This window comes from Stenella coeruleoalba, assembly GCF_951394435.1.
Source record: "Stenella coeruleoalba genome assembly, chromosome: 5".
In the NCBI taxonomy this organism is placed as follows: domain Eukaryota; kingdom Metazoa; phylum Chordata; class Mammalia; order Artiodactyla; family Delphinidae; genus Stenella; species Stenella coeruleoalba.
In genome coordinates, this window is record NC_137150.1 from 17431836 (window position 1) to 17446212 (window position 14377).

General features: G+C 43.7%; 1 protein-coding gene across 3 annotated transcripts in view; it reads left to right on the plus strand.

Moving 5' to 3' along the window:
• Window positions 1–696: 696 nt before the first annotated feature.
• CLRN1 (clarin 1) overlaps window positions 697–14377 on the plus strand; it is a gene marked incomplete at both ends in the record, with an annotated part of 39356 nt that continues 25675 nt past the window's right edge. For all 3 annotated transcript variants that reach the window (XM_079923305.1, XM_079923306.1, XM_079923307.1), the window contains one exon: window positions 697–949. In XM_079923305.1, the coding sequence (XP_079779431.1) occupies window positions 697–949 (253 nt within the window). The remainder of the gene's footprint in view (window positions 950–14377) is intronic.

Here is a 14377-nt window from a genome sequence, read left to right on the forward strand (position 1 = left end):
GCTAGGAGCCCCGGTGGCTGGTCTACGGTGCTTCAGATCCATACAGAATCCCCTTCCGTCCATTATTTTATCCTGCTACAATGAACATTTTCCAAAATCAATTAATTGCCAATATATGTGTGTGTGTGTGTGTGTGTGTGTGTGTGTGTGTGTGTGTATTCTTCCTACCTCTAATGACACTCCTCTTCTCTCCCCACCAAAAGCAAAAACAAAAATAAAAACACATCAATAAATGAACTTCTCAAGTTGCTGAAAATTTACCATAGGAGCCAAGCCCGTTTCTGAAAGTTTCAACTCACCCAATCAGACAAAAGGCAGAGGAGAGGGGAGGCATTCATCAAGTTACACGGAGGACTCCATCTGTTATCTTAGACCTCTGTTACCAAGGGACACAAGAGGAGCTACTTGAAGGCAGTTTGAAAGAGTTTTATTTTACAGATTCTTAGTCCAAAGATTTCAAATTAGAAGCGGCGGCAGAAAAGGAGAAAAAAAACAAGTAAGCGTGATGAAGCCACCTTCATCCTGGCATTCTGACATTTAACCTGGTGAGAAACACCATCGATGGTGAAGTTGCCTTTTCAGCGGGGTTCTGTCTGTTCACCTTCCATAATAAATGCAGTCAAAGGGGCAGTCACTTCTCATCGGTCACAAAGGTCTGGTTTTTGAACCTCACCCTCACAAGAGCCATTTCTCATCATGCCAAGCCAACAGAAGAAAGTCATTTTTTGCATGGCTGGGATGTTAAGCTTTGTGTGTGCCCTCGGAGCTGTGGCAGCCCTGGGGACACCTTTGTGGATCAAAGCCACCTTCTTCTGCAAAACTGGGGCTCTGCTCGTCAATGCCTCGGGGCAGGAGCTGGACAAGTTCATGGGCGAGATGCAGTACGGGCTTTTCCATGGAGAGGGCGTGAGGCAATGCGGGCTGGGAGCAAGGCCCTTTCGGTTCTCATGTAAGTAACTATTGCATTTGAATTATTTAATACTTTAGGCAAACTCTTCCAAGTGTTGCAAGAAATTATTTTTAAGAGCCTGGCCCTGTCTATTGCAGGATGTTTTAAACGGGTATGAACTACTTGAAATACCCAGGTCTCTTCTGGACGGTTTCTTCTTCCTAGTTTTTATTATTCCATTCTTGCTATTTTTCTTATGACAATTTATAGTTCGTGAGTTGCCAGGGAATTAAACTTTTTGAAAAGACAAGCAATTAAAATTCTTAAATATTAATATTTATGTAAGAAATTATGGGCTCCGTTTTTAAAAGGGAGGAACTTGTGCGACAGGAAAGCTGTAAGAGATGATCTTGGTTTTGTTCTTTAAAAAAGAACCAGTGTCATGGGCTCCTTAACCAACTCTAGCTGCTTTCCCCCCTTGCACAGAACTTTGTTTCCTGTCTACACCCTTATTTTCCCTCCTAGGAGCTTTGCTGTTGAAAAATATTCTTTTTTTTTTTTTTCCTTACCCAATTTGGATCATTTGACTATAGAAATTTAAAATGATATGCTGTGCTAACTGAGAAAGAATTAGAAGCCTGTTTAGGATAGAAAATTTGCCACTGATTAACCTTCGAATCACGTACAGAATGTGAGACAGATTTTCCTGTCGCGATATTTGTGAAATGGAAGTGTTACCTGTAGTATTTACAACCTGTTTATCTTAAGAAGAGAATTTTTAAAAAATTACCATGTGAATAGGCAACTCATTAAATGAAAATTAATAAAAAGTCATTTGTTATATCTCTCCTAGTGCACATTCAGAAATTATTATTATTTCAAAAGGGCTGGTTTGGAACAATCTTATGAAGACACAGCCAGGAAATTACTGCATAAATCACTCTTCAGGAAAGGAGGTTACCAAGTGAGGCATTTAAAATGAATTATTATGTTGCCTGGGTATTTTTTTTCTAGCATAGGTAGAAGGCTAAATTAATTGAATTTATTATTAACGTATGCAGTGTCTAATTAAATTTCAGTGCTGGCCTATTTATATTTCTGCAACATTCCTGACAATTTCTTAGCAGTCATTGGACACCAACCTTCAACTCACAAAGGCTGTTAAGTGATATGAATTTGCATAGGGCTCCAGAAAATCCCCAAGAATTAGTCTTCAGCTTTTCAAGAAATTATCGTCTACTAGATTTGATGAAGTGGATACCCACCCTTTTCACTGCATGGCTTTAGTTCATTAAGGTAATGGGGCTCTTAGAGTTGCTTAGCTTCCCTTAGGGGGGAAAAAAGAACAAAGCAGAATGTCACGTGATTTGCAACTGTATTAAAAAACAAAAAAGGAAAAAAGATGAGTGAACCGATTTAACCATGAGTCATTGGCAGCTAAAGTGTGAGTAACGCTTCTCACAAATGAACTTAGACAAAAGCAGGGAGCCTACAGGGGATTTTTCTGGAGCTTCTGCATTTTGTACAGTGAAATGAAGATAAGCTTCACTCATAGCACAGGACATGTTCCAAAACGATATGTCTTCTAAACACTTACTTCACGGTAAGTGCTATGCATATCTTGTCTCATGTAATCCTCACAGGGCCACAGTCCTCTCTGGTTCAATGAAGGATTTTTTGTGGCTGTGTCCCACGCCGGCCCTGTCTGTAATGAAGCTGTTCTAATCAGGTGCCCCTTTGCCTTCTGTGAAGCCTCACAGAGCTGGTGGGGTTTAAACAGTACCCTACCCTATCTCACAGGATTGCATTAGTCCCCATGATACTCTTAACATCTTCCCCAGCCTAGTGAAGAAAATCTTGCATTGGACGGTGCAGATTTAGTTGGAGGTTTACTCTGAATAAATTGGGCATTGACAGTGTCCTTATTCTACATGAATTTTTGCTTGGTTCTGCTGTACAAGTTGATGTGTGTTATTTTTATGTGCAATGTATGTGTCCCTCTTAAAACCCAGATGTATGGTACAACGTGAGGATGAAGAATGGACCAGAAAAATAGTTAGGTGATGTTGTCATATTTGTTCCTATTAAATGTTCCCTATTGACCATTCTATCTCTTTTAATTATAACAAACATCTTCCCTGCCAGCATGCACAATTATGCTGGGAAAACTTCTGCCTCGTTTACTCTGGCTGATTCTCATCCATTTATGGGTCAGTGATTCATCTTCTAGAGGTCACTAGCCTTCCTACCTAGCACACAATTTCATTCATTATAATGAAGGACTGTTTTTCTTTCTAGGCAACACAACTTGGTCGGCTTAGTTTTTCCTGATATGTCACCCGTAAAATTTTAATGATGATGTTTCAACTCTAAATGTAGTCATCAAGACAAAAAGTACTGGTTTTTGAGCGCAGGGTGTGTGGGTGTGTTTCTGTTTTGGTTTGAAACAGTGCAGAGCGTCATCAAAATATGATACCCAAGAATCATATGGTGTCAATCATTCCTAGATACGCTGATCTCTTCATTGCCAAGACAGTTCAATGAGCTGGGGAAAACATATGGAATTTTTTTTTGACATGCGAAAAATAAAATTTAACCAATCACGTATCACAGCTCGCAACTTGAGTCATACTTTCTAAAGCATCTTGGACCTTATGATGGAAAATTTGGAAAAAGCTTAGAAGAAATTTAGCTGACTTCACGTTTTAGAGAAGCAGAGTTTCTTGACCAAATGAGGCATATGACCCAGACAGCAGAGGGAATGTTGAAACTACTTCGGTGAGCAAGCAGGTGGCTTCTCAAACATATTTTGGCGTAGAATAGTTGGGATTCAGGGTCTCTGTGACCAACACTGAGAGTTGGCACTCTGTCTCCATGGTCCCCTGCAGGTGTGACTCCTGTCTCCTGCTGTTCCCACCTGTTCCAGGTGATCAACTTGCATCTCTCCCATCACCCTACCTACACATGGCAGAGCTGCAAAGGTCTTTGATGTACCTCCTTCTAGTAACAATGCCTATCTCTCCCCTCTTCCTTAGCGCACCGCCTGTGTGGAAGCAGGCACAGCGCAGGTAGGAGGGACACCTATTGAGTTTGAGGAAGACTACCTGGTAGGAGGGAGGGGGGCAAGGAAGCCACCTGTACTGTGTCACCCAGCATGCAGGGCCCCTCTGGCCTTTTAGCTCGGGGTGTGGGGGAGGGGCTACTGTCTAGTCTCACTCACCCATTGAAACAGTCCAGCTAATAGTGATGTTGTTTTCCTCCCATTGGGGGGAAAAAGTGATTAGTGGGATAGCAGATCGTAATGTTTAGGAAACACTAGCATGAAGGGGAAAGCCAAATTCTCACAGTTATATCCTTTCCAGACCTTAATGTTCACTCTGTTATTTCAAATCACCTTGTACTAAAAGTGTCTGAGGATGTGTGTTTCACTGCAAGGAGAACCGGAGCCCCAAGAAGGCAAGGGGATGTGTATCCCTCAAACCATCCCGTTTCTCCCTCAAACCAGGACCTAGCATGACGTCTGTCACAAAGGGATACTTAGTAAATGTTTAAGCAATTTGCGATGCAATTTGCCACTCGCTGGAGGTTAGACTTCCAGCAAATTACTTCACTTCGTTGGTTTTCAGTTCTTGCATCTACAAAATGGGAGGTGAAACTAGGCTATTTCTAATGTCTCTTCCAGTTCAAACACTCTATGATCTGTATAACAAGGGGCTGGCTGGTCTAGACAAGGCCCTTCCAGCTTTAAATTTGCATGACTCTTCTAGCTTCAGTTGCTTGAAACCCCCACTGACAGATTTTCGCCACCATCATTAGAAGTGGTGAGTTTTGTGTGCCTTTGCTCTTTCATTTTCAAAGCTCCTGATTTTTAAAGTGAAGTATTCTGAGATACCTACCATTTATTAGGACCCAGATGAATTTCATTATCAAAGTGAATGCTTCTCTTTTTTCCCCCCCCGTCATAACCTTTTACTTTTTGTGTAGAAAATTGCAGGTTAAAGAAGGAGAAAATGAAAAATGGGGAATTCTGGAATTCTAAGGAAATGGGTTAGTGGGTTCCAAAGAGCAGGAACAGCCATAAACACTCAAGTAATTAAGAGAGAATTATTGAGAAAGCAAAAAAAGGAGAAAATCAAAAGGCAGGGAGAGACGGCCCTACTTGCTTCCGTTTTTTTCTTTCATTTTTCCTAAAACTCCTCTTCCATTCTCACTGAAAAACTCCTCTTTCCTGAATCTGATTTCATGAACTGGTAATGGCAAGAAATGAGGAGTGACTAGTATATTTAACACTCCACAGGTAGTCTTTACCCAAAGGCAGAACTTAAGCAGAAATTATCCTCAAATTAGCGAGAAATATGGAAAAGGTGTTTTTGAGAAAAGGCACTTCTGGCTCTCCTTGGCTAGTACAGGACAAGAACGTTTATTTCTCTCTCCTCCCTAACAACTACCTCTAATATCCTTATCAGAAAAATAATCCACAAAATCAGCCTTCTTTGACAATTGTAATTTTGCATATATGTGTACACACACACACACACACACACACACACACACACACACACACCTTTCTTCCCTTTAAATTACCCTCCACTCTAACAGCCAGTAAAGCCATTGACCTGGGCTTTCCTGAGAGATGAAGTAGAGGCTGACATGACGGGGCTGCTTCTGAGGTTCTATGTGGCAGGTCCTCAGTGGAACTTCCAGAACTTAACCCTGGAGTGTGAACTTTACCTGTTGGAGGATGACTCCTAAATTGTCCTCACAATTTGCTGCTCTGCCTTCTCTTTTGGTCTCTGAGGGTGACTCATCGTCCCCAAGGACTTTCAGACAATCCAAAAGAAAAAAATACTAATTTCAGCTGCCCGATTATTGGGTGTCTCACGGGTGCCAGGCATTTTGCAGATATGAACTCCAACCCTTACACGGGAGATGTTATGATGCTACTTCTCTTGAACAAATATAGAAACTGGAAACTCAGAGAGATCACAAAACCTTCCCAAAGACACAGACCTAGTAGGTAGCAGACCTAGGATTGAAATTCTTGATCTGCTCATTCCTCTGCCACATTCTGTCTCCTTACGATACGCAAAAAAGGATGCAAAGAGTTGAGGAAAATGTAAGAGTAGGACTGAGTTTCACCACCTATTTAAAATATTGTGTTGGGTTGGTGAGGGTGTGGAGAAAAAGGAACCTTTGTGCACTGTTGGTGGGAATGTAAATTAGTATACCCACTACCCAGTATACTACGGAGGTATAAAATAGGACTACCACACGATCCAGCAATTCCACACCGAGATATTTATCCAAGAAAGCAAAAACACTAATTCAAAAAGATATACACATCCCTATGTTCATAGCAGCATCATTTATAACAGCCAAGATATAGAAACAAAGTATCCATCAACAGATGAATGGATAAAAAAGATACGTTTTATATATACAATGGAATATTACTCAGCCATAAAAAGAATGAAATCTTGCCACTTGTGACGATGTGGATCAAACTGGAGGGTGTTATACTTAGTAAAATGTCACACAGAGAAAGACAAATACCGTGTGTTTTCAATTATATGCAGTGAATTACAAAATACAAACATAACAAAACAGAAACAGACCTACAGATACAGAGGACAAACTAGTGGTTAGCAGACGGGAGTTGGGTGGGGCAGGCAAAGTAGGGGAAGGGGATGAAGGGGTACAAATTCCCAGTTTTAAAATAAATAGTTATAAGGATGTAATATACAACACAGGAAATATAGTCAATATTTGTAACTTTGCAGTATAATCTATAAAAAGATCAAATTACTATGTTGTACACATGAAATTAATATAATATTGTAAGTCAACTATACTTCAATTAAAAAAAAAAACCTCAAAGATGAGAAACAATTATGTTGGTGCTTCACAAGAGCTAGTTCTCATATGACCAGGTGATGGTACTTGGCCTTAAGATTTGAATTCATTCATTTCCTCTTTATTTCACATTTCAGTGGCCCTGATATCTCAGTCCCAATCTTTGACCTTTGGAAAGTAAAACTGTCAAGCCAAGCCTGTTTAAGAACCTAGGTTGAGCAGGTCACATGGGTTACGTAAGTATATCACCTTGACGTTGATAGTTTACGTTGAAGGCAGAGATATCTGACCGCACATGTGGTTAGCTGAGTTAAAATCTGCCAGCGAAAATCTACACGGTACGATCTTCAAAGTTAGCTACTTGGACTACAATAAATATTTCACCACAGCAATGACGAAAATGGCAGGCTCCTTCCTGAGGTGACATGAACAGTTTCAAAACAGAGGCAGGGATGAAAAAAAAAAACAAAACAAAAAGCAGGTCCATTTGATTCACTACAAAAAAATGATACTTTTTAAATGAGGAATCAGTGGGATAGATGGGATAGAATGAGTATAAATCCAGATCTCTTTTTTCAAAAGATGAAAAATAAAAACTCATTTTAATCTCTGAACTCTATCAGGGTTTTCATAAAGCTAACGGCATATTTCTTTTAAAAACAAAACTCATCTAAATTAAACAATGACAAATGTGCCTTTCGTCTAGTCGTGCAGCTGAACACCCAGACTGGTTGTGGTGTGATGCTCTCTTATTACAGGTATGATAGCACTGACGAATAGCTGACTGTACCTGGCAGACGAATGTATGCAGGATTCGTATTCCGCTCCCCCTCAGCATGTTATAACTGTGGCAAAGCCATTCTTGGGAGTTATTACCCCAATATAATCACACCCCGTGGATTCAGAGCAGTTAAGTGGGTTCTGTTATCAGAGACACAGATGCACCAAAGCATCTGCTGTCCCTCAGCCACTGTGGGTGATTAAGACTCACTCATGGGGCTGCTTCCAATAGGCTGGAGTCAGGTAGATACAGTTCAGCTGAGAGAAATTCAGGCGCGGTACCAAGAAAACTGTATTTTAAATGCTTCTATCATATCATCATGTCTCCTCCTTTTAAGCGCTGGGGTCATGGATTTCATTCTCCCTGACCACGTAGCCATCAGAAGCCTGGCTCAATACCTGGGTGTGCGACTAGGGGTGATATTAAGGGAGATGAATGCATTGAGTTTATGTCAGGGAATGTCTTTTACTGGATTTTCATAATGACTAGCGGCAGATGGGCTGAGGGGAAAGTCAGATCAAGAGCATTTCTGTAAGAAGAAAAGAAATCTTCCTCCTTATTCCCTTTCAAGAAAATGAATAGCTGAGCACCAAGGGGCCAAATACAACTTCTTTTTGAAACCTACCTTTTATGTGAGGGACAAGTTGAGAAGAAAAACAGGACCTCTGAAGCTACCATCACGGCTTTAATCTGGGAAGAAGTGGCGGTACCATTGCTAACATCATTATCAGAGGGGCTGCTTTCATTCTGAGAGCTTCACAGATGGCGTTACCTGCAGTTTACATCTAGCCAGATGAAGACAAATAGGGTCGATGCGACCTAAACCATTAGATCAGTGGTCTGTAACCCTGGCTGTGATTTAGAATCACCCAGGGAGTCTTGAAAACTACTGACGCCAAGGCTCCACCCCAGACCAACTGAATCAGGATCTCTGGAGGTGGGACCTGAGCACCGGATGGTTTAGAAGCTCCCCAAGTGATTCTAATGTGTAGCCACGGTTGAGAACTATTGCGGTGGATGACGGCAAAACAGGTAGAATCAGGTGAGGCCAAGAGTCAGAAGCCCTCAGTGTTAGGGCTGGGCAGGTCACCAGAATGAGGGCAGTGAGGAGAAGCAGTATTTAGTATTGTTTCCACACAGCTGGGAGGTTTTCTGGTCACATTTGAGTTGGGATGCTTGCCTTCCATTCCTTTAGCTGCGTGTTTCTGTGAAGGGTCTCACGCTTCATCCACACCCACCTGGCCTCGGAGGGAATGAGAGATCTGATTGATGGGTTTGCAGTAAGCAACTGAGCATACTTGGCTCCCAGCCCCAGCGGCTTCAAAGGCTTCCCCTCTTTCCAAATCTGCCCACCAGTTACCGGAGTCTGCTCTTCCCCTGGCCAGCCTGTGGCTGGCAGGGAGTGGGGGAGAGGCTCCTAACTCAGCGGAACTGGGCGGACGATCTAAACCACATTCCTCAGCCCTGTATCAGAAATAAAGCGAACGTCTTGGCCTCCACCTGCGCGTCTCCTGTGGAAGGGCTCTGCTCCTTCTAAGAGTCAGGAGCCCTCTTTGGAGGTGTGTCGTCAGCCCAAGCATCATTTTAGAAAACCATTACAGAGAATGTGCACGCAAGTGCACAAGGGAAACAGAAGCGAGAATGGGGACAGTAGCTCAGACACTGAGGGGAGTGTGTGACAGGGAGCAGATCAGTGATTAACTCTAAACCCAAAGCTCTTGGATTACGGACAGCAATAGTCACCCACCAGGTCAGAAAAAAAAAACAAACAAAAAACTCTGAGCTACAAGATAGTTTGCCTGACTTCCATGTAATCTAAGGGCTCCTCTGGGAGGATCTTAGGTCCTAATGTACAGATATGACCCCACCTGTGGGCCAAGTAACTCCTTTCCCTCCCAGTGATCAAGGCTGAGACTTGAAAATGCCAGCACTCACCGCACTGAGTTCTTACATCCACCGCTCTTGGTGGAACTATAACTCTTCGGCCATTCTTGTCACGTTAAAAAATATTTAAGTGATTACGTACAATTTACAAAGAGCTCCCACATAAATGATCTCACTGTGTCTCTCAAAAATTCTGTGACTTATTTCTGTTACCACCCACGTTTACAGGTAAGGGAGCTGAGGTAGCAGAGGCCCCCATGAGCAGTAAATGGAAAAAACAGATTAATCTCAGACTTTCCTAATGCCAAAAGCTGTGCTTTTCCAGACCTGCCATTTTGTCCTTTGGTTAATGCCTGGCTATTTTTCTCTCTTCCCACCAGCTCCCCGCCCTTCTTGCTTTGGTCATGCATGATATTCTAACCATCTCATAGTCTTGGTTAGTGCCTAAACATAGGTTTAGACCAGGTTTACTGATTCCTGTTTTAAGAACTGCAGGATGAAAGATACGACTGCTAGACTGGAATCAGTAAGAGATAAAAAGAGAACAAACTTTCAGGATAAAATATAACAGAAGAACCCAGGAGACAGAAATAAAATAAATTTTAAGGCAAGTGAAATGAAACCCATACATTTATAGCAATCAAATAAAACATGGATTAATGGCAAGTAATAAAAGAACATACTTAGCAGTTAGTAAAAACAGTTTTTTTTATCTTATTACTTTCCAATGACCTACTGAAAACAGTGTAACCTCACATGTAAAACACAAATGCTTTGTAAGTTAGAGTACATGTGCCCTCATTCCTCTCACCCCCCACAAAAAGATCATTGGTGCTTATGTGCTCAAGTGTTCTTCTAGACTCTGAGGACACACAGGCAATAAGAGAAACAACTAAGAATCTAGCAGAAGTGTTTTTAAATAACTGACCACTTATAAGAGCTGTACAGGTTCCTCAGTCAAGAAGGGCTAGGTTGTGTTTTAATAACAAACACACCCAAATGTTATAGGTCTAAATCGACAAAGAATGGGAGTTCCCTGGCGGCCTAGTGGTTAGGATTCCAGGCTTTCACTGCCATGGCCCGGGTTCAATCCCTGGTCGGGGAACTGAGATCCCACAAGCTGCGCAGTGCACCCAAAAAAAAAAAAAAAAAAACCCACAAGCTGCGCAGTGCACCCAAAAAAAAAAAAAAAAAACCAACAAGCTGCGCAGTGCACCCAAAAAAAAAAAAAAAAAAACCAACAAAGATTGATTTCTTGCTCACAGTACGTATTCGTCAGAGATTAGCTATAGGTGTGTTTCAGGATGCAGCTACCGTCCGGAATGTCACCAGCTGTTGCAACAAAGAGCTGTGGAGGCTCTCACACTGGTAACTAAATTCTCCGACCCGGAACTGACACATGCCACTTCCACTTATATTTTCTTAGCCAAGGTTGTTACCTGGGGCCTCCAAAGGGGCCAAAACGTGCAATCCTATCATGAGAACAGAATGGGGAAGAACCAGAACTATGCATGGGGGAATAGCACCCTTTACCATCACCATGAATGTTGTTGTTCAGAAAGCTCAAAGAAGGAGAATTACTCTCTGTCAGGCCAAGGCACAGAGAAATCAGGAAAGGAAGGATTAGAGTTAGATTTCGCTAACTGCCATTGAAGAGGCCAATCTGAGCAAAGGAACAGCATGGGCCAAGGTATGAAGAGCCTGCTGTGGCCAGAGTGCAGAGGGTGCCTGAGAGACAGGTGGAAGAGGAAGGTAAGGCTGGAGACGGAGCAGGGACCAGGACGTGAGGGACTTCGCGGAACGGAAGCAGTTAGCTTTATCCTGTGGGCATTGGGAGACCCTTTAAGGATGTTTAGCAGGTATGTGTCAGGACAGAAGATGGATTGGAAGACCAAAAGAGAGGTGGGGAGGATAGTCAGAAGGCTCCTCCAAGATCTGGAGGTCCAAACCAAAGCACTGTCAGAGGCCTGGAAAGGGGAGCAAATATTTCCAAGATAATCAGAAGAAAAATCAACAGGACTGCAGTGGTTGGGAGTCCGCCTGCCCATGCAGGGGACATGGGTTCGTGCCCCGGTCCGGGAAGATCCCACATGCCGCAGAGCGGCTGGGCCCGTGAGCCATGGCCACTGAGCCTGCGCATCCGGAGCCTGTGCTCCGCCACGGGAGAGGCCACAACAGTGAGAGGCCCGCGTACCGCAAAAAAAAAAAAAAAACAAAAACAAATCAACAGGACTTGGTGACAGAGGATGAACCCCAGATTTCCTCTGGAGGGACGGTTGTGATCGTCCACCAAGCTAAATACAGAAGGGGAACATTCAGAGAGAAGATGAACTTACTTTGTGTCATGTTTAATGAGGTTCACTTATGGGCCAGCAACAAGAGACATCCATCAGTTACGCAGATCTGGAGGTCATGAGCGAGGCTGCGGCGGAGGCACAGTGCCGGGAATTGGCAGATTGGAGGTGGCAGGTGGAGCTACGGCTGAAGAGGAGGCTTCCCAGAGAGGGGGATCGAATGAGAAGGCGAAAGAAGATGTGTTCTGGAAAAGAGCAATATTTCCGGGTAGAAGAGGAGGGACTTGAGAAGGAGACTGAGAGGGGATGATCAGTGAGCTGGGAGGGAACTGGCTGAGGGGGAACCGTGGGAGGAGCAACCTTCCACCAGGAAGCGATGGTCAACAGTCCCGACCACCACAGAGGCATCGCGTGCGGGACAACGAAGATAGCCCTGGGACTCTTATAGACGATCATGGGGGACCTTTGCTAAAGCAGTCCTGATGGAGTGGTCCTCCTTTAAGAAGGGAGGTCCTTGGGGCTTCCCTGGTGGCGCCGTGGTTGAGAGTCCGCCTGCCAATGCAGGGGACGCGGGTTCATGCCCCGGTCCGGGAAGATCCCACGTGCCGCGGAGCGGCTGGGCCCGTGAGCCATGGCCGCTGAGCCTGCGCGTCCGGAGTCTGTGCTCCGCAACGGGAGAGGCCACAACAGTGAGAGGCCCGCGTACCGCAAAAAAAAAAAAAAAAAAAAAAAAGAAGGGAGGTCCTTGCAGGAGCTGAGGAAGGAATGAAATGTAAGGATCCAAAGAAAGACTGAGGTCAGGGAGTAGTTAGAAGAGTCCTAAGGCCAGGCTAGGGGGAGTGTGTGTGTGTGTGTGTGTGTGTGTGTGTGTGTGTGTGTGTGTGCGTGTGTGTGTGTGTGTGTGTGTGTGTGTACAATGGGAGAATCTTGAGTATGCTTCTATGCTGAGGGGACAGACCAGGAGGGAGGAAAAAGCTGAAGACAGATAGGACACGTAGATAATTAATGGATTTAGGAAGGACCCTGTGAAGCAAAAAAGGGTCTGAGAGCTGAGAGCACAGGGAGGACGCCAAGCCTTGGACAGGAGAAAAAATTTTTTCATTAAGAATGGAGGGGGCTTCCCTGGTGGCGCAGTGGTTGAGAGTCCGCCTGCCGACGCAGGGGACACGGGTTTGTGCCCTGGTCCGGGAAGATCCCACATGCTGCGGAGCGGCTGGGCCCGTGAGCCATGGCCGCTGAGCCTGCGCGTCTGGAGCCTGTGCTCCGCAACGGGAGAGGCCACAGCAGTGAGAGGCCCACGTACCACAAAAAAAAAAAAAAAAAAAAAAAAAGAATGGAGGTAAGGTTGGCCTGGACCAAAAAGAAGGGTGGCCCTGGGGTACTGAAAAGTTGAGGTAATTCCTCTGATAGCCTCTGTTTTCTCTGTGAAATGGAACAGTTCGGTTCGCTAGATATTTTCGAGCCTTTTGTAGGCCAGGCAGACAAGACTAAGGGACATGGAGTGGGGATGTGACAGTTGCTTAAAAGCGGGGGGAGGTTTGGAATATCTGACGAGGGACAGAAGAGGGAAAGACTGGAAAAGGCTTTGCAGAAATGGGGGTGCCACAGATCAGAGGCTCAAGGAGAGTGGGAGTCCAGAGGCAAGACATACAGCCCAAGGAATAGAGCCTCCCCCCACCCCGGCCAAATGACAGCAGGAGAGTAAACTTCCTAAAGAGAGCATCCCTGTGACTGCGTTTTTACTCCCGGTCATTAACCTGTGACTTCCTCAGCTCTGTTTCATAATAGTAGACTGTGGTCATGAGGGTACCACAGCCTTCCTCTGTGCTGAGCAAGCTATGTGATATGGGTTCCCTTTCTCTCCTCTCCCTCCTGTGACGTGGCTGCCTTCTATTCTATTGGTAGAGTCAGTCCAATGACTAGTTCCTTCTAGCTCTGTTTCTGACTCGATATCTTGTCAGAAATCTCCACTTTCCAGACTTCACAGAGGGGAAATTGAGCTTTGAACCAGGAGTTTAACATGTATGTTACAGACTATAACTCAACATCTTTAGGTTCCCTCGACCTTTACATATCTAGATAGCGTCCTCTTAGAAAGCATGCTGGCCCAAGTAAGTCTTTTCCTGGGAATTCATCCAGAAAGGTTATTCCTGCTCATCACCCACCCTCATAATAAGAGAGAAAAAGGTATGTGCTTGAAAACGTTCATGGAAGCATTAGCTATAATACCGAGATAATGGAAGGCTACCTAATGGACAATACTGCATCAGTTTGATGGAAAATTCATGTAGTTATCTAAATGGTAGTTATGAAGACAATCTGTATGACATGGGAAATGCTTATATTCTGAATAAAAAGAACAGAATGTGGCCTTAAAACTTCATTATGATTATAGTAATGTACGAAATAAATATTAAGATGGACTAAAGGACTAAAATATTAAGATGGACTAAAAATAAAGGGAAAGCTTTGCTTTTTATGTTGGTGAGACTGTGAGTGAAATTTGTATCTTAATTTCCATTTCACTCTTATAATGTTGTTCAATTATAAGATCCCTCCATAAACAGTTGGACCTTTGCTCAAACTAACAGAAATATGGAGAGAACAAGTCCATCTTCCCCCATCCTCCTGCCCTGCTAACAAAAAAGAGCTGTGTCATGTTCAAGTCTGAGATGG